The sequence below is a fragment of the Antechinus flavipes genome, chromosome 5 (genome assembly GCF_016432865.1).
Source record: "Antechinus flavipes isolate AdamAnt ecotype Samford, QLD, Australia chromosome 5, AdamAnt_v2, whole genome shotgun sequence".
In the NCBI taxonomy this organism is placed as follows: domain Eukaryota; kingdom Metazoa; phylum Chordata; class Mammalia; order Dasyuromorphia; family Dasyuridae; genus Antechinus; species Antechinus flavipes.
In genome coordinates, this window is record NC_067402.1 from 23261798 (window position 1) to 23288911 (window position 27114).

General features: G+C 36.8%; 1 protein-coding gene across 12 annotated transcripts in view; it reads right to left on the minus strand.

Moving 5' to 3' along the window:
* The window catches only part of RBMS3 (RNA binding motif single stranded interacting protein 3), a 1470243-nt gene that overhangs the window by 537941 nt on the left and 905188 nt on the right, over positions 1 to 27114 (minus strand). For 9 of the 12 annotated variants that reach the window (XM_052001746.1, XM_052001747.1, XM_052001755.1 and 6 more), the window contains one exon: positions 21306 to 21481. In XM_052001746.1, the coding sequence (XP_051857706.1) occupies positions 21306 to 21481 (176 nt within the window). The remainder of the gene's footprint in view (positions 1 to 21305; positions 21482 to 27114) is intronic. The other 3 variants (XM_052001748.1, XM_052001758.1, XM_052001757.1) reach the window with 1 other exon arrangement.

The following is a 27114-nucleotide window of genomic DNA, read 5'->3' on the forward strand; positions in this document are numbered from 1 at the left end:
CTAAGTTCCTTGAGTACAAAAATTGCATTTATCTCTTCTTCGATCCCCAGCACTTAGCCCAATACTTCTGGTGCTAGGTGGCTCAGTGGCTATATTACTTATTCTGAAGTCAAGAAGACCTGAATTCAAATCTACACGAGCAGTGTAGCACTGGACAAGTAATTTAAACCCATTTATCTCAGTTCCTTCATCTGCAAAATGAGCTGGAGAAGGAAATGGTCAACTACTCCAGGGCCTTTGCTGAGAAAACCCTAAATAAAAAAAGTCATGAAGATCCAGCAAAAATGGGGAGGGGTGGAGATTAAACAACAAAAGTGACCCCAGCCAAAACGTTTGCCATGGTCTGCCTTGATTTCCTCAAGTTTAAAATGCGGATCATAATAACACCTGCCTCACCAGGTTGTTGTAAGGATCAATTGAGCTAATATCAACACAACTTTAGCAGAGTGCCTGGCACATATTAGGTGCTTAATAAATGCTTATTCCCTCCCTCTTGCATAGTGGTTGTTGATAGATACAAAGATATTTCAGCTCTTTAAAGCTCATTTTCTTCACCTTGGAAAAGACTACATTTGACTAGGTGATTTCTGACGTCCCTCGTAGCTCTGATGATATATGAACTGTGCCTTCTTCTATGGACCATCTGATGCTCACCAGCATTAATCGGCGTCAAATGAGAAATTTTCCAACGATGCATGCAATGATGGATCCAGAGCAGTCATTCAATCACTGCTCATGGATTGCCAGGGAAGAGTGTGACTGGAAGAAAGGTGCAAATAACTAAAAAATGGGCAAGATCTCAGAAGAGCTTTCAGCCCCTTCTCTCCTCTGCATTTCTTCCTTGCCACTGCCAGACCTTGAATGTTCTCTTAATTGCAATATGTCTATGGTGGAGTGGGGAGGGTGTAGGGAGGAATCGGACTAAAGGAGGAATGAGAGGAAGCTTCAGACCCACAGAATTACCCCCAATCCTTGATACCAACATGAGTGGATTTTTTGAGTAATGAGAGCATCCTTCAGTGCACATGTTGTTAAATAGCCAGTGGGATGAGTGGGTACTAGCTGCATGCCTTCTGATAGCAGCATCCCAAGCTTCCCTCATTATGCATGGCATGTTCTGTTCATGGCCGCTTTGTTTGTTACTGAAGGTAAATGGACAGTTCTAGTGTTCTGACACTTGTAGTCCTCTCACAGGGAAGACCCTAGTTGCAAAGAGGAGCAAATAGTCACTAAAATGCTGGATTGTGGAGAATAAGATAGGAGTAGATTTACAATAGGAGTGTAGCAAATGTCTACACATCTCCATCTAAGCTTGTCTCAAAAATTTTTTTAAAATCATGTGTTGTTTTTTTTTTTTTGAGTCAAGCTTAAAGTGCACCATGGGATACTTATTTGTATTTCTCTCAATTGCTAATTTAACACCATAACACATCAAAGCAAGTTTCCCAATCATTTCTAACTGATAAAGCCAAAGAATCATTTTAAAAGTAATAATAATAAATCAAAACCAGTCCCGTGTGGAAGGAATTTTGCGAGCCAAAACCATCATTAGTCCCATCAGGTAAGGGGTGACTGAAGCTGTGAGCTACACTACTGTCAATGAGGAACCAGAAGATGAAGGTGGACCCCATACATGATGAAAGATTCTGACCTACACTGATATTATGGCATGAACTTAAATGGAGAAGCCTGAGGAGCTCAACTATCAGAATGGACCAGAAGCACAAATGGAAAACTAAATGATATGTTAGTCACAGAATCAAATAGCAACAGAATAGGCTGGATGGATCACCTTTGGGGAATGGCAAAGCTCCTTGATGGAGCCCAACTTCTCCTAGAACCACATACATAAATATACATGGAGCTAGATAGTTCAGTAGATAGAGAGCCCAATTTGGAGTCTCATTTTCCTAAATTCAAAGCTGACTTCAGACACTTATTATCTGTGTGACCCTGGCCAAATCACTTAACACATTTTTGCCTCAGTTTCCTCATCTGTAAAATGAGCTAGAGAAGGTAATGACAAATCACAGCATGGATTGGAATATATGGGTGAAGATCTATATCTTTGGAAGTAATAATCACATCAATAAAATCACAGAACCATGTCAGTATTTTTGTTTCAGAATAAGGTTGGGAAGGAACTTTAGAAATCAGCCAATCTAGGACTGAACATATGGACCCCTATGTGTGCATAAGAATAGTAAGGAGACCATTTGATTAATAGATTCTAATCTAACTAGTGTGTGGCAAGCTACTGGATTGGTTGGTGCCTGAAAGGTGACCTCCTATGTGGAAAGGTTGAGAAAGACTGAATTAGATCAACCCCTTCACTGTCAGGTTAGTTAATCCCAAATCTCAATAATTTGTTCAAGAACACTTAGAAAAATAAATAGGAGATGAAAGATTTGAACTCTCATTTCTGTGACTCTCATTACAACACACCCAGACTTCCTTCAAAAATAGAGAACCAAGTAATATCATCCTTATCACATTTAAGAAAATGGTTGCTATTCAGTCACAATATTATAATTCTCCCCGGAGAAATCTATAGAAAATCGCCGATTGCCTCTGAAACCTGTGCCGTTACATACAGATTATGGAAGTGAAATATCATGTTTTGGAAAGGATCCAAGAGACTGTCTTGTATTTCTCAATGCTTAGCACATCCCCAAGAGATATTGATCACACAGTTTGCAAGCTGCTAGTCCAATAGCTCCTATAGTTCAGAGAAACACTCCAATGGAGGAGTTAACACATGACAATGAAATCTCTGTACCATAACTCATGATTCTTATTTGAGTGAAACTGGAAATGCTTTATCAGAAATGTACAATTAACCTGGATAAGAAGCAAGAGACAGGTAGAAGTATCTAGGTAGCAAAGTAGAACTGGACATAGACTCAAGAAGATTTGTATTGAAATTCTGCCTTGGATATTTACTGTATGACTGGGGAATTCATTTTCTCCTTTGACCTTAGTTTATTTATTTGTTAAAAAAAAAAAGCATTTGAAGACAATGCCCTCTGATATCCTTTACAACTTTAAATCTATAACCTTAATATAGATAGATATGTATAGGAGTACTCTCTCCATTTTTAATCCAATTGTAGAAACATTAAGCATATCCTATGCTCTAAGCATAGCACTGTGTTAAATGCTAGGAGAGTGATTATGTTGAACCTCTATCTTTGTGTCTAATGTAGACCAGAAAAAGCATTTAGCATTTATTAAGTGCCTATTATATACCTGAAACATCTGTGCTTAATGCTTTACAAATATTAATTCATTTAATCTTTACTCTTAGAAGTAGGTGCTACTTTTAATGTACATTTTGCAGTTGAGGAAACTAAGGCAAACAAATTAAGTGATTTACCTACATTTATATAACTGAAAAGTGTCTGAGACTGGATTTGAACTCATCTCCCTGATTCTAGATCCAGTGCTTTCTGGAATGCCACGTTACTCCCTCTGTAGGGATCTATTGCACATGGATATCTTTGTACACTAGAAAGGTGCAAAGACAGTGCTAGATGAGATCAGAGGTTAAAGTTCATTCCTCTATCTCAGAGAGTGAAAATGATGGAAAACTGTGTTTGGTAAGTAATAAATCAACCAGACTTTGAATTAATAAGTCAGGAGAAAGATCTATGAGTCTGAAAATAATGAGAATAACAATGATCAATATATTTATCTATCTCTTTTAGCATTACATTGTAGGAATTATTACTATTCCCATTTTACAGGTCACTAATTTCTTACTAATTACAGGTCTACATCTATCCACTTTGTTGAATTATCATTCTTTGGTTGGGATTACCACACTATAACAAAATACACGGTATCCCCAAAGTCTTATGGCCATTTTAAATTTCAACGGCTTAAAAATGAATTATTTTAAGCTTTAATAGCTTGAAATGGCATGAAGATTTTGTGAAACAGCACTATGCAATTGCCAGAAATTTCCAATTTATTGTAGGTCTATTCCTTTAAGAAGAAACCTATTGAAATTTCTTATATCCTGAAATGATTTTTTCAGTGAAATATTAACTATTTCAACAATGAATAACTTTCTACACTGTATTGTACAAGGAGAAAAGCTAGCCCATTGGTGAGTTTGATTAAAAGGTAGTAAATGGAGAAGACATCCTGCAGCCTGATGTGCGAATGACCTTTTGATCCGACTGCATGTTTTTACATTAAAGTGATAAAAATGCCAGTTGTGTAGCAAGATTTGGAGAGTTATCAAATATGTGACATAAAAGGCACATTTCAGAGGAAATCTCCTGCTAGCACTTGTCTCAGGTGGTAAAATGGGGACCAGAACAATTAAATACAATGGTGCATTTGTTTGTAGTGCCAATATTTTAAATAGATCCGCCATTGTAATCCATTTCTCTTTGGGAGCAATTCTGGACAAATGCTTATAGTTTCTTGGCATTAGCTGCTGGTGGTGTTCAAATTGTTGACTTAATTTTGAACTCATTCTGAATATAACCCATCTCCTGTGAGTCCAGGTGGAGGACATATTTCTGAAAATGGAAATGGTATTATGGTACCTGCATATAATTTAATGAGAAAAATTCTTCCCTGAATTTCTCCCCTGATAACTACAGAGAAGGCAGGAGAAAAAAAGGAAAAGGGAGAGACAGAAAGTGAAGGGAAAAGGGGAAGGGGAGAGGAGAAGGGGGAGAGAGAAAAAAAGAGAGGGAACAAGGAGAGAAAGAGAGGGAGGGATAAAAAAGGAAGGGGGGGTAGATGAGGAAGGGAGGGCTGACACAGAAGGGGAAAAGGAAAGGGGAGGAAGACAGGTTAGTACATGAGAGATAGACAGACAGACATAGGCAGAGAGATAGAGAGAAATGGAGAGAAACAGAGAAGAAATACACAGAGACACACACACAGACAGAGAGACAGAGAAATGGAAAGAGAAACAGAGAAGAAAAATGAGTGAGAGAGAGAGAGAGAGAGAGAGAGAGAGAGAGAGAGAGAGAGAGAAAGAGAAAGAGAGAAATGGAAAGAGAGAAACAGAGAAGAAAAAGATGAAGGGAGGGGTGAGAAAAGGGAGGAGGGAGAGGAGCAGGATTTTTCAGGAGCCTCATTCCCATTACCTTTATTTTCTTTCACCAGCCACATGAGCAGATGTGCAGATCACCCTTTGGGCATGAGGGATACACCTATTGGGAGACAGTCCCTCATGGAAAGTCTGTGCTATTTCCCATTCAAAAACACCGGCACTCCCCCACCAGCACCACAGAGTGCTCAGGCTCTAGGAACACTGGGTCTAAAAGGTAAATTAGACTCTGCCCTGAACAGAAAAGGCTTTTTTGTCTTGGGTGGGAGGGAGGGAGAGGAGCAGGAGGGGGAGGAGGAGGGAGCAGCTCAGAGAATTGGCGGAGAGCTGACTATCTCCTCTCACCTCTCCCTGCTTACTTCATCTTGATGTGTGTCTGTGCCAGGCTCTGCTCTCAGATCTTTCCACAGAGAAGGGCACGTAGGAGATGCTGGCAGGATCCCGTCTTCAGTGACTATCACTTTCCAGCCTTCAGCGACAATGGAATGCCAGGCTCGCCTATTGATTCCCATCTCCATCAGGCTCCTGTAACAGAGCCCTGGCAGAGGCACTACCAGGTGCCAAGCATGCTCCTGGGCCCGGGGGCAGTCAAACGTAAGGTTCCAGCCAGATGCGGCAGGAGGCTAAGGGAGAACAACCCACTGGAAGCCTCTCCTGCCCATTCAGCATCCATGGCAAGGTGGAAAGGGAGACTGGGAAAGCAGTCAAGACGCAAGCTAACTGGTTGGAGGAGTGAGTCCAGCATGGCAGAAGCAACCTTGAGTGACTGCCTAGTTCGGCCCAATAACCAGCTGCTTGTCTGGAGGCCTGTTGCCAAAAAGTATTCCTGGGTCTCTGCCAGCCTGCTGGCACTGTCTCTAAAAGGGTACAGATCAGCAGCTTTCTCCTGCATGAGGCCCAACAGGACACTCAGAGCCCATCTCTACCCAGAAGGAGAGCCAAGGAGGCTCGCTCTCTTCTTGGGGGAGTCCTTGACTAAAAAGGAAAAGAAAAAAATATATATATAGGATGTAAAGGTGACCTTCCTGATGCTAGAGAAGTGCTTATCACTGGTCAAACCCTGTCTCTTCCATAGGAAAAAAGATGAACCAGGGAGAAAGTTTACAGGTTTTATTTAGTCAACCGATGGACTTATAGATAAAAGGATCAACAGACAAATGGACAGACAGCTACCCAGGCAGATCAATATAGAGATGGACACATGGGGATAGATATTGGATAGTTGATAGAGAAATCAAGCAAGAGATAGAACATTTATTAAGAGTGAGAAGTTCTGGGCTCCCCACTGAGGATAGAAATTTAAGAAAGCAAAAAGGGCCCTGTCCTCAGAAGTTTTCATTTTAATAGGGGAAGAGATAGGAGAGCACATGATACCAATAAGACCAATCTCTATGCCAATTGCCATGGAGTAGTATAGACATACATGTAATCCATACAAAGACATATGGGTTGATGCATATTATATATATAGCATAATAATAATGGCTAATAAATGGAATATATATTTATGTATATGTATACTCTTAAGATTTTCAAAGTATTTCACACATATCTCATTGGATCCTTGCAACAGCTTTCTTTCTTTTTTCCTTTCTTCTTCTTTCCTTCTTTCTTTCTTCTTTCCTTCTTCCTTCCTTGTTTCCTTCCTTCCTTCCTTCTTTCCTTCCTTCCTTCTTTCTTCCTTCCTTCCTTCCTTCCTTCCTTCCTTCCTTCCTTCCTTCCTTCCTTCCTTCCTTCCTTCCTTCTTTCTTTCTTTTTCTTTCTTCTTTCCTTTCTCCTTTCTTTTTCTTCTTCTTCCTCCTCCTCTTCCATATCATGGCAAGGTACCAGTCAAAATTACTCTGCTCCTAGAAACTTTTTTAGAGTTGAAGCTATTATATCACAGATCACAGATCAATTCATCTCAGAATTCTAACCTCAGAGCTACAATGAACCTACAATGATATATCCAAGCCCACCAATCCTGAGACCATAATCTTGTCAATATGATAACTGACAAGTGGTCAAATAGTTTCCATGTGAGCACTTCCAATATGATAAATTTTATCACTTTTTGAGGTAACTTATTCCAAAAAATTTATAAGATATTTATTGGATAAAATAAATAAAATTTCTTTCAAAAGAAAAACTAAGAAATTTATTTGATATGATCATCTTAGACACTTTTGTCATCTTTAAAAAACTAAATATTTTAGTAGGGATATAATGAAAATTATATCAGATCAGTGATGTCTGTACTGGTACACAAGTTGCATTTACTTGTCATAGCAATGCAGTGAAATACACAAAGCAAAACTCAAATTTAAAAAAATCATTTTTGTTTTTATATTTGTATTTTTTTCAGAAGGTTTTCCTAGTACTAAGTTGAAATGCACTTCTCTAAAATGAGAAACATGTATTACAAAATAAGAATTGTTTTGAATTGTAGGGAAACGTTTCTCTCAAGGCAATCATAGCTGTTGTCATTTATTTCTTTAATACCATATCATAAATGGTCATCACGTGAAACACAAAGTCCGGGCAACCATGATTTAGTGCCTAAGAAGCTGAAGATAAGGTTCCTACCACTAACAAGTAGACAGTTAAACAGGGAAATAAAATACAGACAAATGCACACATAGATACACCCCCACATAAGATGACAAGAAGAAAAATACATAGCAACAGATCTCCAATCACAAATTAAGAGAAAAAAGGAAAAGACTCGAAGCAGTTGATGGAAATAGTAGTAGATGAGGTGAGCAAAAGCATTTATTTAATAGAACCTTCCAAGTTCAGTCCCAAGATATATGTTCATAAGAGAGTAATGCATTATGGGTACTAGTTAAATCATAATCACAAGGATGAGAAAGGTTATCAGAAATATTCCAAAACAGTACCTAAAGCCTAAAAAATAAATTCTAGTAAACAGCAATTGCCCCATGATATATGCACACATGAGTATCATGAATACAGGATATGTATATAAGTTGAATAAGTCATGCTAATTATACTGTCTGCCATTTTCCCCTCTTTTGATCAAGGTCTATATTTTCATCAGGGTGGGAAATCTCATTATAGAAGTAATCATGCTAATGTAATTTATAGACATAGACTATGTCTACATCATAGACAGTTACTTGGGGCTCCAGGATTTGAACGAATTCTTATTCATGGTTCCATAGCTGGTATGTCTTCGAGGCAACACTTGAACTCAAGTTTTTTCTGCCCACGAGACAGAATATACTATATTGAAATACCCATGTAAAGTTAGATTAATAAAATCATCCCTTTTTCTTTAACCTGGTTGCTTCCTCTGGGTCATCTTAGAGAAACTGACAAAAATCCTATTCGATAACTCATAACGGCTTCTATTGATACAGTGGTTTTTGATTTGCAAAGTGCCTTCTTTGTAACAATCACATGAGGGGGGTAATGAAAGTGCTACAAAAAAGGAAATAGAGGCTCCAAGGAATTTAATGATTTGCCCATGAACATAAAGTTTGTGAATAAGAAACATGATTTCAATCCAAATCATGGATCTTTCATGGCTCTCAGTTGCCTTTCAACCACCGAAAATTAAAACTCCTTCATAATCTAATGTCAGCCTACATTTCCAGGCTTATTTCTTCATTCATGTAATCTATGCTTTGAGTAACTGTACCTATTTGATGTTACCCAATTAAATATCATTCCCTACTGCTGTTCTTTTGTATAGTATTAATATTGCATAACATAATATTGAGACAATATTCTCTTTGCTTCTTCCACAGCTCAGTTCCTTTATGAAGCCATTTTTGATTCCTACTCCCCAACTTGTTACCCACTAGTATGGTGAATATTAGTATTATAAGCATTTCTCAGATGAAGGAACTGAGGCAGAAAGCATTTAAGTGACTTGCCTAAGGAGCTAATGTCAAAAGCAGGATTTGATTTCATTTCTCCTTGACACCATGTCCAGGATTCTATGGACTTCATGTTCTAGCTGCCTCTACAATAACTGGAATGAAATTATTTTGTCAGAAATGTTTGACTTCATTAAGAGCACTATTCATGCGGTTTGCTTGACAAGATATTAGGGAGGTTTGCCATTTCCTTCTCCAGTGGATTAAGGCAAACAAAGGTTAAATGACTTTCCCAGTCTCATGCAGATACTAAACTAAGGCCAAATTTGAACCCAAGTCTTCTGATTCTAGATCCAGAACTCTATCCAACACCCTGACTGAATAAAGTAGCATCCCTGAAATCTGCAGTAGAAAACCTTTCTTGGTTAGAGAGGTATAAAGATTCAATGAATAATAAGGAAGAAAGATGATTTAATTCAATGAAAAAAAAAAACAGCATTATTTACTCAGAGTCTTCTATGTACAAGAAAGACAGTGAATTAGAATGTTAGACCTGCAAGTGATCTTCTAGTTCATCTAATCTATTGCTTTAATTTTTACAAATGATGAAACTGAGACCCAGGAAAGGGAAGTGACTTTTTCAAGATCACACCACAGAGGCAGATTATATATAAAACCTAGTTCTCTTGTTCCCAGTTCGGTGTTCTTTCTTTGATACCACAATTTTGCTCATTCATTCATTCAATCAACATTTATTAAGCACCTACTATTTGCTGGGTGCTGTGTTCATAGTATTTCTTGCTCGAACAAGAAAACCATCCAGATAACAATTCTAAACAAGCTTCATCATACAAAAGAGAACCTCACAGTATTTATCAAAAGTAGTGTGGTAAAGTCAAAAGAATATTGCCTTCTGAGTCAGGAGACAGGGATTTAAGACCCAGTTCAAGCCACCTATATTATTTTAGACAAGTCAACCTCCCTCTGTATCCTTGTTCTTCACCTTTAAACAGGAAATGTTGGGCATATGATCTCTAAGGTCTTCTCCTGTCCTAAACCTCTAAGGTTAGACTACTGGATTTTTATTAAAAATTAAAATGATTTGGGTCATCCTGCAATTATATACTTGTAAAAACACATTTGTTTTAGAGTTGCAATCACTTCTGGATATTTAAATTATTAACACTTTAATGTTAACTGCCATATAGTGGTTAATAGAGCGCTTATGAATTATGTCATGTGAACCCTGATAGACCTGTTAGTAGGTATTATACCTTCTACTGAGTAATCTCAAAGTCTTTGTTTTAAAGTTTAAAACTGCAGCATTTTATGCATGAATATTCTGAGATTTAGCTGAAGTGATTATTAACCCATAGAAAGTAATTATCAGGAAGACACGAACCCTGGTTTTCCTACTTCGATGTCCAGTACTACAGCCATCATCCCATGTTCTCCTTCCATCTTGAAAGTATGAAGGGACCTTAGAAATCACTTAATCCAACTTCTTAACTTTAAAATGATGCAAACTGAGGCCCAGAGAATTGTTGAATGCACACAGCAGTAAGTAGTAGAAGCAGAATTGGTACCCAGACCATTTAACTCCAAATCCATGCCCTTTTTCATTGCCTGATATTAACTAGCTTTGCTAAATTTGTTGTGTTAGCATTTGCCATTTCTTTAGTCAATATTTCAATAACCTATGTCTCTTACTCTCCAATGTCAAAGCAAATATAATAGTGTAACATAGAAAGGGAGAGGTGGCAAAGAAGGAGGAAAAATAAAAGGATAGTTTGTTAGAATAACACAGGAGGGAAAAATCACTAAATGAAAATATAGCCACCATAAAGCACGCAATTAGCTTGCAAAAATGACTGAACCTAAAAAAAAAAAAATCACTCCCAAGCTATTGACTCATCAATAAAAATCTAGTCGCTACTCCATAAAAATGGTAACACACACCAATTACCTCAGACAACAGAGAACTTTTAAACTACATTATCCAATTCAATGAATCAAAGCTGGCGTTCTGGGTTTCACTTTCGCCTACAGAATTCTATTTGATTTTTAAAAGGAATCGTGATATTCCCAGACACTCTAAATATAAAGGCTTTCAAACTGTGTCTTATATTGAATTTATATGTCTTTGAGCAGCGTAAAGGATAACCTTGGAGAGATGTATGAATGGATAAGGGGGGAGGGGGCGGTAAAGTAGTGAGACCCAAAGGATAAGCAATGGACATTTGATGTCCAAGCTCAACAAATCAAAAGGAAGGCCCCACTATGCCAGAAAGACTCCTGGCGAAGAATTTATGAGAGAAATTAGACACAAGTCACTTAAGAAGAAGAGTTGTTGGAGCCGATGAGAGGATGGAACCATATGATGAGATCACAGATCTGAGACAGCGTGGAAGAATGCTATAGTCCCAGGTGGGCCAAGACTAAATTTTCAGAGTGTGTGATGGACCTTTACCACATGCATATAGAGGCAGGGTGACACATTGGGTAAGGAATATCCTTTGGAATAGTTCTACTTCCCAAGGGTGAATTAGCAGAGGATGGTAGATAGAGAGCTGGTCTTGGAGTCAGGAAGAGGTGGCTTCAAATGTGTCTCTTATTTGCAGTGTCTACGTGACTCTTCAGTGCATTGTCTAACTTCTCAGGGGTCTTGGAATTTTTCTAATAATAATAGTTAACAACTACATCATGCTTTAAGGTTTGCAAAAATCTTTACAAATATCTTCTCCTTTTATCTTTACAACAACCCTAGGGAAAAGGTGCTATTTTGATTCCATTTTATAGGATGGAGACAGAGGTTAAATGACTTGGCCAAAATCATAGAGCTAGTAAATGTCTGAGATCAGATTTGACCTCTGATATTCCTGTCTCTGAATCCAATATTCTATTTATTAAATAAACGAGAAAATATAAACCCATAAAATGGAGAGTATCCATACTGGAATTCCTCATACTAATACAATCATAGATCTCAATTTTAAAAAATGAATAGCCAAAAGAAAGATACAAATGAGTTGATATATTGACAAACCTTCTAAAAGTAGCATCAACTTTCTTTTTTGTTGTTGTTGTTTCTTTTCTTTTGGCTCTTTTTTTGATAAACTTGATATGTGGAAATTCTTTTAGAATATCTAGGTTGGGATTTACATGAAGGAAAATCAGAGTCCTCTTTTTTTATTTCTGAGAAGGATCTCATACTCTACAGAATGATTCACATAATAGAAGTCTGAATTATTTCAGAGAGGTTTTGTGCATAGTATTTGGAATACTATACAGTAGGAAAGATTTGGGATTCAAATCATGATTTACACATGTATTAGTTGTGACTTCCTATGAGTAATTTAATCTCCCTTCGTCTCAATCAATTCATCTGAATTATGGAAGCCTCAGTCAACTCATCTGAACAATAGGAACACAAACAAGCTTGTATTATTAGTGTTACATATAATGATAATAATGAAGATAATAATAACAATAAATTATCGTTATCATTATTATTATGAAATGCTCTGACATGAATTTACCTCTGCAGTTCCATTTCCAAACACTTGTCAAGTACTATGATTCTTGCTTAATTCTACCACCACACATTTCATATCTGGTCCCTTTCTTCCAGATTCCAACCCTACTTGCCCAGCCCATAGCAACAGCCTCTGACCTGGTCTCCCTGCTTCCAGTCTCCATCATCTTCAGTGGATCTTCCACACCACTGCTAAAGTAATCTCCTAAAGCACAAGTCTTCCATACCACACTACTGCTTAAAAATCTTTGATGACTTCCTGTATTTAGAACTGAGAAACCTCAAGTTGGTCTCATTTCTCTATAGACTATACTCAAGATTTGTTCTCCTCATACTATAGAATCCTCCTAGCCTTGGAATTCACAATTTGGAAGCTCCTCAATATAAATGGGGAAGGCTAGTAGACAGGACACTGTGATGGGAAAGATGAGTTTTGTTTTGGACACATTGAACAATCATGATGGTGGGCACTCTTTTTGAGTGCCTCAGTAATTAAAACTCTCCTTGCTGGGACCATGACATAGGTACTCTAATCATCAAAGCTGAGAGTCTCTCTTCCATCTCATCTATTCCTACATAGATTGGACATCTGACCAAGCTGCTGGATAAATGAAGGTTTATTTGTAGTGGGATGATTTTTTCTTTACTTTTCTTTCTTTTTTTGTTTCTTCTTTTCCTTCCTTCCTTCCTTCCTTCCTTCCTTCCTTCCTTCCTTCCTTCCTTCCTTCTATCCTTCCTTCCTTCCTTCCTTCTATCTTTCTTCCTTCCTTCCTTCCTTCCTTCCTTCTTCCTTCCTTCCTTCCTTCCTTCCTTTCTTTCTTTCTTTCTTTCTTTCTTTCTTTCTTTCTTTTTTCTTTCTTTCTTTCTTTCTTTCTTTCTTTCTCTCTCTCTCTTTCTTTCTCCCTCCCTCCTCTCTCTTTCTCCATCCCTCCCATCCTTATTTCTTTTTCTTCTTTCCTTCTCTTTATTTATTTTGTTCTTTTTATCTTCCTTCTTTTCTATCTTTCCTTTCTTCCATTCGTATTAAAAAGAAGTTCAAAGAAAGAGCACAGCAATTTCCTAGTCACATATTTCTTGTTTATTCGGTGACTCCGGGTACATGATGACTTGTTTTCTTTTAGTTGTATATGAACAGTTTGACAGATTACTGTGACAAGGTTCCTTTTAAATTGATAAAAGGTTTGATTGTGTCGGGGCATTTATCAGAACTGTCCAACTCTATTTATAATGGACTCAGCACAAGAGCATCCCGAGTATACCAGTTGACTCCCTACCTAATCTGACTCCAGTATTTCGTGCTTGGCATGAAAATGCTGGTGCAAATGGCTTGAGGAAAGTCTGGGAGATTAACTCGGGCAGAGTGTCCCTATCAAGCCCAAATATCAGCTTTTTGGTTCCCTTGCATTGCAGTGCAGGAGTGTCTGTCTCCCTTCCTGTTATATACCTGCAAATGAGACATGTTCAGTGTGGCTTTAAAGGGACAGCTAGAAAGTGAAGTAGACTGAGCAAGAAGGACATTTGCATAGAACAGAGAGAAACATGGAAGATGCTTCCCTTGCTCCTTTGCCTAGGACTTAAAGGAAAAATATGGGCACTTAGGTAGGTGCTTTCCTGCTCATTTGTCTGTGTTTAGCTTCAGGTAATTGTGGAATCAATTCTAAATTTATAACAAAATTAATACCAAGATGCAATTAAGCATGTAAATATATACATATATGTATACATGTATATGTGTAATTATATACATACGTGTATATGTATCTACACATACATACACATACTATATCCATCTATCCATCCAAATAAACATAGACATCTTAAGAATGGAAGGCGAAAAACAGGAATAAAGAAATAAAGAGATTCTCAGAGAAAGAGCTCGAGACAAAGGCAGTCAAAGAAAGAGGAGACAAAACAGACAGACAGATAGATGGGAAGGCTTCATGGAGATAGAGATGAGAGATGACCTTGACATAAAGTATATGTTAGAGATTAGAAAGAAAGGAGCCTAAAGCTGGCCCCTCTGCTCACTATACCACAGTCTTTTCAAAGCCCACTTAGAAATAAGTGGTTGATGGGGGATTCTTAAGGGTTTTTTTTTTTTTTTGAGGATTCCTTAAACTTTGTAAGACACTGGGGATCCTCTGTTAAAGGCATCATGGGCATTTCAAATAGGAATTTCATTGTTGTTTCCAATTATGCTCATTATGGAAACTACTTAGTTGTTTTTTCAAAGAGCATTTTCTCTTTGCCCTAAGGAAGTATTTTGAAGCATCTAATAGGTAAAACTTGAAACTTTTATAGGAGGAAGTATAGTCCAACAGATCAGGATAATCTAAGAGCTTCTAAAAGTCATTAATCCACAAGGTATATTAGGCTTGTAAAGCTTGTACTGATTCATCTTCACATTAAATTCATTCTGTTCTCCCTTTGTTTCCTCCTACCTTCTGCATCTGCCAAAGCTAAGAGGGAAAAAACCATGTTGTTGTTGTTGTTTTTTCACTAAAATCACTGTTCCTAATAGAAACCCCTCGATTTTGTTTTTTTTTTTTTCACTAAAATCACTGTTTCTAATAGAAACCCCTCGATTTCCAACTTTTGTGGCTTTAGGCATATTCTTTTCCCTTCACCTGACTTGAACTTCCTCCTGAGCTCCCCTCCTTCTCTTTTATGATTCTTAATTTCTTTCAAGATTCAGCTCAGGTACTCCCTCCTATAAAAAGCTCTTCCTTATTCCCAAACTGCCTCTTCTGAAATTATAGATCTTGAACAGCAAAGGACTTCAAAAGTCACCTCTCATTTTAAAGATGAAGAAACTAAGACCACAAGCTAGCTAAATCACTTGCCTAATGTTCACAAGAATCAAGTGGCAGAGCTTGGAATTAATCTTGGGTCCTAGGATGCCAAATTCAATGCCATTGAATTACTCTTGCATTTGTACTCGGCGTTTCTTATTGACATGATTTGGTTCATCCCTCTACTTTGAGAACTTATGGTTCTCCCTCAGGGCAGAGGCTATTTAGCTCATGTTTTTTCATTCCTGATATCTTGAAAATAATAGGCATTTAACTGATAATTTTTGAATTGTTGATTTGGTGCCTTTCAGAAATCTCCTGTAATATAGCTTCTAATTGAAAAGCCAATCCAAAAAGACCTCTGTTGATTACATTTATTCTACAGTGGTTCAGTTTTCTTCCTTTTCCTTTGGTTCTCTCCTCTTCCAAAATGATCTGGGCCCATGTCAGTTGCCTATTTGCAAAGCCATGAAAATGGCAGCAATGGCAAATGGGAAGATCACCGAGGGCTCTAGAATTAGAAGATACGTTTTTAAATTTTGACTTTGAAACTCTCTTGGGGATCTTTGGGATATCATTGAATCTGCCTTTCTGAGCCTCAGTTTCCTTACCTATAAAATTAGAGCTGAACTAAATAAGGTCTGAGGTCCCTGCCAGCTCTAGCTTCAGTTATGATCCTATGTCTATTATCTTATGAATAATGTACTAGAAGTCACATTACACTAGCATTGAGCTGAGGCTTTTCCATCCTCCAAAGGAGTAGGAAAGACCAACCCACAGGTCTTATACAGCTCATGAAACCATTTGGTCTGGCCCTGCAACGACAGTAGATGAAAACAAATTCCCATTAGAGTTCTTCAACTTGATACATTTATATGGTCCATGAATGATGTTATAAATATGGCCCACGGCAGGAAAAGGGTCCTTCACCCCTGTTTTAGATGATAGAAAACATTTTAAAACTAGACAAGATTTCAGAGATCATCATATAGAATAGATTTCTTTGACCAACATTTGTCACGTGTTCAAATAGGGAGAAATATTGTTATTTCATGACAATTCCAGATGATGGAGTCATGTATCACAAGACTTTGTATTTTTAAAACATGAAGACTATAGAAATATATCATATCTTGCAAAAAACAACAAAGTTTTGATAAATTAGTTTAACCAAACTATGGTATATTTAAGTATCCAAAGACATTTCCTCGAGAGCCTATGAGGCTAAACATCCTTCATTGCTGATCTTTTTCTCTATTTTCTTTTTCAATTTTATCTTGTTTATAATTCTATCTCAAGATCTTTGGTGATAAATGTTAATGGTACGATTTAATAAGAATTGCAAAGGGATGCTACAAATTCAGATGACATCCTTTTGCTCTTGGATTATACATTGAGAAATAATTTAATTTCTTCTTCTTTAATATAATTTTCTTACTGTTCATTAGTATTAATATGAACACTGTATACTAAATGCAGGGTAATTCAATATGTCTCTGCCTTCTTTGTACTTCTGTGTTTTCTATTATCTTATTACCATGGGTATTAGCCAATATTACATTTCCTATAAAATAAGAAAAAGTGAAGTCAGAAAGGATTTGTAATTTCACAGCAAAAAATAAAAAAAAAACGATGGGAAATGGATGACAATCGAGCCAGATAGTTAAAGGGGATAAATAGAAGCTGTTTTTAGTGAGGGATGACTGGGAAAGTGAGTAGAGATAATTATTTGAAGTTTTATTCTTGCTTCTTCAATTGCATTGGCGTGCCTCCTTCCTTCTATTATCACAAATCATGATTCTGCTATACATTAGTAAACAGGTTTCCACTGAGTTAATAAATCTTCAGGCAATGAGCCTTTCTGAGCTAAGCCAGTATTGGAACCATAGTGAACAGGTCTAGAGTCCCTCTTTGAACTCTCAAGAGATAAGGTATGCATTGTAAAATGAATATTAATTAAAAACTTAAAGGATTTATGATTGTAGTCTTCAAATACTTGGAAGAAAACATACACTAGCAAAAAATGCTACTTCATGCCATGATCTGGCTAGCTATTAAGAGGTCACAAGTCACTTACCCTTATTTGCCTCAGTTTCCTCATCTTTATTTTATTTATTTATTTATTTTTGCTGAGGCAATTGGGGTAAAGTGACTTGCCCAGGATCATACAGCTAGGAAATGTTAGGTGTCTGAGGCCAGATTTGAATTCAGGTCCTCCTGACTCCAGGCTTGGTACTGTATTCACTGTGCCATCTAGCTGCCCCAGTTTCCTCATCTTTAAAATGAGCTGGAGAAGAAAATGGCAAACCTCTCCAATCTCTTTGCCAAGAAAACCCCAAATGGGGTCACAAAGAGTGGGACATGGCTGAAATGACTGAACAACAACATTAAGAAAACGTATCACTGAGGCAGAATAGCTCCCAGGCAAGATTACAAATGCTTCAGTTTTATGTCACAGTCTACCTGTAGAATGTTGAAGCCAGATATAACTTTCTTAACCAACTAGCTTATACTTATTTTACAGATGATGAAACTGAGTCCTAGAGACATAAAGCAACTTGGTGAGAATTAAATAGCTCTAGAACTCAGATCCCCTGTGACCCCAAATTTTTTTCCAGTACATCAAGTTTTCTCATCAAGGAGAAAATTATGCAATAAGAAAAACAGTGAGTGGTCTGAAATTTTCCAGGATGAAGAATCAGACAGGGTCCTGACATAAATATAAATCTTTTTTTTTAAGAGACATGCTTGGGAAGCAAGAATGTTTGCTCTGTATTTGCATGACAAGATCTCTTACAGCAGTTGAATAATTCAAAGGGAGACTCATATTGAAATAAGCTAACTTTTTTTGGCTCTTTTACGAGGCCCCATTTTCCTATAACTTTATTCTGCCATTTTGTTTTAGTTTACTGCTTTAATTCTGAAAAAAAAAAGTAAATAAATAAAAGGGTTTGGTTCAGTGTACGGATTTACAATTCACATTTAAGTTCCCATCAGTGGGAAGAGTACTGCTCTGCTCTGCACTTTGGTCACAGATCCTATTATTCTGTATTTGCAAGTTAGTCTCTCTCTCACTTCCTGTTTGGATATTTACTCCCATTCTCAAAAATCCAGAACAAAGACAAATAAATACTGTCTGCTTGGTTTTCCTCCTCCAATCCTTTAGAGGTTAGAAAATTAACAACATAAATATCCTCTATTTTTTTTTTAAGGAATTGCCAAAATGAAATAAAACAATTGAGCAACATCCTGCCAAATCTACCAAAATAATATTGTTGAATGCCAAATAAATGCCAAATAAATGCATCGATATTGCTTCTGATTGAGAACCCTATGAGAAGTGATTTTTTGATTTTAAATGATTCCAAACATTCTACGACAACTCATTTCAAATGATTTTCACAAGACAAAACAACAACAAAAACAATATTCTGTGCAAGACAAAAAACCTTTTATTAGGTAAGGGTTGTAAAGGGAAGCAGTATAACCTTATAGGAAAAGTCCTTATCTTGGATTGAGAGTACTGAATTCCAATCATATCTATTACCATTACCAGTCCGTGACTTTGGACAAGTCATTTAAAATACTCCAAATCATTTTTATTTTACTATGTTTTATTTCAATATAAAGGGTTAGAAAACTTTGTTTCTTTTCAGAAATAGCATTTTCAATCTCACTGGCTAAAATATTAGCAGGAGATTTGATGCCAAAAATAAGGTAAGCTGTATTCAAGTTGGCAAAGTTTAGCATGGTCTAAAAGTTTGGAAATCAATGTTTTCCAAACTATAAATATGTTAGGATATGGAGTTATATAAAAACCTGATTTAGTAACAACACTATCAAATAAAAGATTAAATCAGACTTTTGCTAGTCTCAGCCTATTCTCTTACTGATTTATGGACCATGATTACAACTAACCTCTCTGGGGCTCAAAAGTCACAGGTAAGATCTATACTGATGAAACGATTTTCTATTTGGGGAGTCTTTTATCATGATTGATCATAGACTTAGATCCAGCACTCAATAGATCTCAGTATCCGACTTCAATTTTACAGATGAGAAAAATAGATATATTAAATTAGTTCCTCAAGATCACACAATCAGGAAGCAGAAGTAGAATTTGAACTCAGACCCTCAAATTGGAGAGCCAATATGCCTTTCACATTATAATAATATAAAAGAATATGTTGATTAAGGCAAATGCTATAAAAAGCATGGCGGGGAAAGAATCATTAGAAGTGGAAGCCAATGTTCATTTCTAGCTCAGTCATTTGCTTAATTGTGTGATACTCTTCTTGAAGACATAGCTGGAAATATGGGGGAAATGGTGCTTTCAAAACTTGCCTTTCAAGGTTGTTGTAAGGAAAGAATTTTGAAAACCAGAAATAATAATATAAATGCCAGTTATTATGATGAAGTTATATTTTCTGACATTTTTATGTCACTCTTTTATTAGAACCAGCCTTACTATGAGATATTTGGCAGCAAGAAACATATTGTTTTAACAGTCTTTTAGTACTTGGTGATAAAAACTGTATCTAGACAAATTACAAATACACATAGCATTCCTGCTTAGTAGCTAGAGTGCTGGCACTGCAGTCAGGAGGACCTGAGTTTGAATTCCGCTTCAGTTTACTGGTAGTATGATCCTGGGCATGTCATTCACTCCTTAGTTAACCTCTGTTTCCTCATCTGTAAAATGAGTTGGAAAAGGAAATGGCAAAACACTAGAGTACCTTTGCCAAAAAAAAAAAAAAAACAAAAAAAACAAGTGGAGTCATGGAGATTTAGACATGATTGGAATGACTCCACAACAAATATAGGTATAACTAATCAGACCAACATCATCAAGCAGATCCCAATCCTGAAATCAATCCTATAAGGGCTCCATTTTGGATGGGATCTGCCTTAACCCACATTAGTTGATTAGATTTCAAATTCATTGAGGGCAAGTATTATCTTTGTGTCTTTCTTTTATTCTCTAGAACTTAGCCCAGCAACTGGCATATAGTAAGTAGATGCTTAATAAATGCTTGTTTTTATTTTCATAAATGCTTATTATTAAACTAACACTTGACTATCTGATGACTGCCTTTTCCCAGTTAGCTTACTACATATTGCTGTGAAATGAAAGAGTAAATAATCTTCCTTGGGAATGATTCTATTAAAAGGATGAATGGTCCTAAGACCAGGTGTTTTATAATGAAAAAGCTCAACAGTTTCTCAGAGATTTCCAAGGCCTCTTGAAAAATGGAACATGCACAATAAACCCATCAACATGTCATCAATTTTTACTTGACCTCCAGGAATCCTGTCTAAGTGGCCCATTCAACACTGGGAGTCTTCCAATTGCTGAGAAGTTTTTCCTTCCTCACCCTGTTATATAATTCTCAAATTTCCCTCTTTTTGCCTTTTACCTCTTGTTTCTATTACTGTCCTCTGAAGTTAATAGATCTTCCAGGAGATATCAGATCACATAATCATATGTGGTTGTTCAGTCATTTTTTTTCAGTTATGTTCAACTCTTTAAGACCCCATTTGGAATTGACAAAGATGCTGGAATGGTCTGCCATTTCCTTCCCCAGATGAGGGAACTGAGGCAAATAGGGAAATAGGGTTTAGTGACTTGCCCAGGATCACACTGATAGTAAGTGTTTGAAGCCAGATTTGAACTCAAGAAAATGAGTATTCTTGACTTGACCCCACACTCTATCCACTGTGCCATCTCTATTGATCCTTGAGCTCTTTACCATCTGGGCTGGCCATCTCAATATTTTCTCTAAATTGTAAACATTGCACTCAGAATTCAGCACAGTCCTAAAGACAGAGTCTGTCTTGGACAGACATCAGTAAGACCATCAATCATTTCCCTTATTCTGGACACCAAGTCCCTTCATTTGTCCTAATTTTGTTTTCTCTGCTGCTGTTATATCATTCATTCATGCTAGTGAACTCATGGTCCACAAGAACTGCCAAACAGCTGTCACCAGAAACATGTGAGCCCACTGGACGTTGAACTATCCACCATTCATAACGTGGGGGAAAATCAAGGCTTATGAAGTATTATTAAAGGCACTTACGGCTGACACAGCTTGATTAGGTCCTGGTCCGTGGTGCCGGGTGGAAGGCCTCGAATGTACAAGTTGGTTTTACTCAACTGTTCTCCGCTATTGTTGTTGCTGCTGCTGTTGTTGCTGCTGCTGTTTGTGCTGGGGCTGGGAGGAGCCATGGGGTGGGGAGCTGGTGCATAGGACTGCTGCAAACAAAAAGAGTCATTAATGAACAAACAAGGCCTCACTAGCTCCCAGCTTATCAGATCAAATACAACCTAAGTCAACTGGCGGACGCATTTGTGGACACACAAACGGCACACTCAAGCACACACATAGAGAGCTGAGTAACTTAGCATCTATTCCTTTTAAATATCATTGTCTAGCCTTTGGCAATAAAACTGGAAAACTGTGATGTAGTCATGATTGGAAAAACAGAAAGGCTCAGATTGGGAATATTGTGTTTATTGGACTTAGCCCATAATGTCTGAGGTCATCCTTCTGCTAATATTTCAATGGTTCGCTCAATCCTCTTCAACGTCTTCTAGAATCTCTCTTTTCCCCATCTTTTTTTTTCCACTTTCTCCTGCTGGCTTCTTCCTCAATTTGGTTGTTTATTTCCCCCCTCTCTAATTTCAACCCCATTTCATTGCTTTCTTGGATAATCAACTCCTTTGAATCCACCCCCTTCACAAAAGTTTTTTATTGGAAATGGCAAGATTGACCCCAAAGATCATGAGATATCTCTATACAGAGTGACATTGCATAGTGGAAAGAACAATAGATTAGTCCTCCAACATCTTTGTTGACATCCCATTTGTAACTTTCTACTTGGGCAGCCATTTTGGAAAAGTCGATTACCTATCCTGGTCCTTAGTTCCCTCATTTGTAAAATAAGAAGATTTGATTGAATGGCCTCTGGAGTTCATTCCCAACTCTAGCTTTAGGACTTTATGATAACATGATGCTCCATAGTTATTGTTTGTTTTTTTTTTAATTAGAGTCTTGATTTCTTTTGTCCAGAGAACTCATTGATAAAGCTCCCTTTACTGATGTGGTAGCTTCCCTGAAAATAATCATCTTAGAAGTTGCTTGGAGTTCTGCTCAGTTAAATGACTTGCCTAAGGTCATATAATTAGTCTGTGTCTAATGTTTGACTTCAAACCAGATCTTCCAAGCCCAGCTTTTTGCCATGGCTGCCTCTCAGGATATTTAATAAAGATCTATTTAGATATATTTAAAGAAGAGACATAGAATGTATCTACTAGATTCCAAGCCCAACTGATGTACCTACCATCTGCCACATAATCCTCTCCAATCCAGTGGTTAGAAGTCTCTCCCACTTAAAAGTGTTCCGATAGAACTGTATAAATACTTTATACTGTCCTTAATAGAATATAAGCTGTTTGAATATTTTTGTCCTTGTATTTCTGAAAGCCAGCACAGTTTGTGGTACAAACTTGACCTTTAATAACAGTTTAATGAATTCAATTGAAAGATAGCAAAAAGCATAACAACACTGGAGCACCATGAAAAGAAAACTCATACAGTAAGACCTGCATTCAAATCTCAACTGTGATCCATATAGCTGTGGGATCCTGTTCAAGTCATAGCTCCTCAGTGCCCTAGGCAAAACTCATAAGACTAGATATTACCTAGCAGAGAAAAGAATTTCTTTTTCTGGCAAATTGTTATATCAATGAAATATCACTGCCAATCCTTCCACTTCAAATGTATAACTAACCCAACATAGGTCTTGATCTATGCTACAGATTCTTAATCTGGAGTTAGTAAACTTTAAATTATAGATATGAGTATATATTGTAATTATATATATATATATATGTACATATATATATATATAGAGAGAGAGAGAGAGAGAGAGAGAGATGTAGAAAATATTGATATATTGATAAATGGTTTCCTTTCTATTTTATTTTATTTATTTTTCCTATGAATTTTATTTTTAATTTTTTTCCTATGTATTTTATTTCATTTATTTAAAAATTTGATTCTGACAAGGGCTCTCTGGACTGTCAAGGGGATCCACAACACAAAATGGGTATGAACTTCTGTCCTAGCATGCCCTGGCATAATGTGGGTACTTAATTCTTATTGATTGTAGATTGAGCTATTGACTAAATTATAAGAAAAATATTTATAGAGTGTTTTAAAGTTTTCTAAGCATTTTAAATGTTTTTCCAATCTCTGAGTTACAGGTATACAAGGACATAATTTTGTAAACCCTCCCATTCACTACACTCCCATCAAACATCTTTACTGATCTCCACTCCTACTAAAGTCTTAATGGGAATTCTCTAGCAATGACTGCCTTGCTCAAGATGTAAGTCATGGGTAGAGTTTGGAGGGATGGTCTCAAGTGTCTACAATTGTCTCATTCAAAAGGCTTAAACAGGAACAATTAAATACCCCAAGATGTACAGGGAGAACATGCAGAAAGTAGTTGGATACTGGCTGGAGATGGCTCTGCTTCTTTGCTATCAACAAGCTGAGTCTCTTGGATATCAAGATCAGAGAGGGATGAGCCAGTCACACACACAGTCTTAAGCTATGATTATAAGGCCCGCAGTGATGTTTAGTCTACTAACTTCCAGGGTCACCAGTTCTGATCCCTCAGCTGTGACCCAGATTTTGATTTCCAACTGCCCACAAGCAGAGCCTTAAAAAGAAATATTTGTTCCCAAGGGAAGAAAAAAGCACTCCCCCCCAAAAAAAAATCCCCTCAATTCTTAAGTGAGGAATGGAAATTGTCTTATGGTAGAGAAGCAGACACCCAAAGACCTCAGCAAAAAGAAAAGGCCCTGCTAGGATAAGTGAAATGGGAGCTTATCATTTAAGACCCAAGTGTTTATTCACACTGGCAGATACCAAACTCTGTTTTATTCAGTCTGAAGATTTTCAAGTGTAGTCAGCACCCTGGAACAAAGCCCCAGTCATTGCTCTCCAGTTGGCTCTGCCTAAGGTGCCTTTATTTGGATGGTGTTCTGCCTTTTTAGAATTTGCCAAAATATAATGCAGGATCTTTCAAAGCACTCTTTTCCTTCAAGCTTTCCCTGTGTCACAGTTCCCTAGTCTTGGAGTCAGGAGTTCAAGGCTGACTACAGGTAATTACCAGGTCCCTTACTGGGAATGCCTTTTCTTCTGAGATTACCACAGTCTCCTTTGTAGGGGGTATTCCAAAAGTCCAATTAAGCTATTAAAGCTTAAAACTTCATTAAGACTTTTGTGATACCATACATATATCTTGTATATATCTAGTTATCAATGTCTCCTGCAAGGTAGGTAATTACTATCTTGTTGACTTTAATGTTAACAAAGCCCATTTTCTATAACATCCCTTTGAGGTAAGCAACTATCAAATAATGATCCCTATCTTACAAATGAGGAAATGAGAGGCTAAGTGACTGACTTGTCCAGTTACATAAATATTGTCAATATCAGGACTTAAGGTTGAATCTTCTGATTCTAAGGCCATAACCCAACCCATGTCAGTCAACAAGCTCCTATTATGTCAAGCCCAGTACACTGGGTCATCCTCTTCCTCTTTCATTCTTTGTAATTGAATATTCCTTAGAATCCAAGTTTAAGAGCTATCATTCCTCCATTAAAATTCCACTTGGAACATCACCTTCCTCTTTATTCCCAAGACTATATCAGTTCAGAGTCTTAGCACTTTGGGGCAAACTTTCCAAATTCAATGACCTAGCACAATGATATCGAACTTCAATAGAAATTGATTGCTACTAGCCACATATTGACTCAGAAAACTATAAATTAGCAATATCTATGTTGCATTGAATTTTTATTTATTTCATTAAAAATTTCAATTATGTTTTAATGTGATTCAGCCTGTTGTTTTGTGGGCATGTGGATGGGCCATGAATTTGATATCTCTGACCTAGATGATCTCCCTCTATCTTGTTATTCTTCCAAACCCACCTATATCCAACTACAAAATTATTTCTTAAAAACAGTATTATCATTAAGGCATTGCTATGCTCAAAAATCTACAATGGGTACTCAATGCTTACAAGGTCAAATCCAAACACGTTAGACTAGCTTCTATAATCTGTCTTCACCTTCAAGATCACTCTGAATCTTCATTTTCTGAGGATCTAGTAAAATCAAAACCATATATACGAATTGTAAAAGTCATGGAGTCATAGAATTTCAGAGTGAAAAGACTAACAGTCATCCATTTCCATCTATTTACAAGCAAGGAGAACTTGTTTTTTTGTTGTTTCCTATATCTGTTGTTGCCTAACTATTTTTGGTGTCTGAGGATTTTTGTAGTTCACAAAGAGGCTATATGCCCTTTGATGACTTGGTCAGAGTCTCATGCTTCTAAGATTTGATATGGTACTTAGCACAATTAATAATCTGCTCAGTTAAGAAGAATTTATTAAGTCACTATGATATGTGATATACCTCAAAGTTAAGCACTGCAGATTCATAAAAAGACATAAATAGTCCTTGCCCTCAAGGAGATCCTATTCCAATAGGACAGATAATATGAAACAACTAGACACATAAAAAAGAAATGGGGAGGGGGACTGAGGGTGATCACAGGGGATGTCACCAATAGCTGCAAGAATTTTATGCAGGATTTTATTTGAGATTTGAAGGAAGCTGAGGAAGAAATTAATAGTAATTGGCTAACTCATCAACTAATTTATTTGATCGACAGTTGCTACATTCATTGAAACTCAGCTTAAGGATATACCTTTACATGAAATGTCCTCTGACATCTCCTTTGTCCCATGATTACCTTTTCATTTTGGGAATATTATGTATATATCACATATATCCTTTCCTCAGGAAAATATAAACTCTCTGAGGACCGGGATGGTTTCCATTTTGACTTTGTATTCCTAGTGTTTGGCAGATGGTAGGCACTTAATAACATGCTTGTTGATTGAATGAATATGCCTAATATAATACCGTGCTAAGATCTAGTCCTGACATATTGTACATATCCTAACATGATACAAGTTGGACCAGATGGCATATTGGCCTGTGCGGTCCCCTCCAGCTCAGAGAGTCTGGGATTCCATGAGTGGTGCCAGTGACAGAGCTCTGGAAGAATACATATAAAATCAGCCTTTACTTTGTCAACTTATGATAAAATTAGTCAGCAAAGTAGCCCTTTTGTAATTGTAGATATAGTCTATAATGTGACCAAGGCCTTTGTGATTTCATGGATATTGATTTTTCCCTTAAAAGGATTTTGAAATTGTTACTAAAACATCTGTGATTTATATTTTTGGACAACTCAAAACACTTTTTCAACATCAATATTCAAACTCATGTGTTTTTTTTCCTTAGAAAAAGAAATAGGTGTATACATTTGTGGATGCACATATTCAAAATTCTATCCTGTGGGACCAAGCAGAAAAATTCTACTCTTTCTCACAGTCTTTTGGACTGTAAGTCCTTTTCTCCTCCCCTCCCGACCATTAAGTCTGTTCTTCTGCATTCTAACCATCCCAAGTTCCTGCATCAGTTCTTCTAATCTACACTCATGCATGTATAAGTGCCTGTACATCAACAAACACACCAATATATAAATGAATATATATATATATCATTTTAAAATTAATACAAAATCACCATACCTTCATCATGTAAAATTTGCATATACAAATCCTAGCATTTTCTTTTAAAAAACCCTAAAATACAAGTCATTCTCACTCAATAAAATGAACCTTAATGATCAGCTCTAATATTATCAGATTTTGTAAGATGGAATTTTCCTATGTTCTATCACCCTTTTTAAAAATTTATATTTTCTTTTTCAATTTCCTCCTCAATTTTCCTT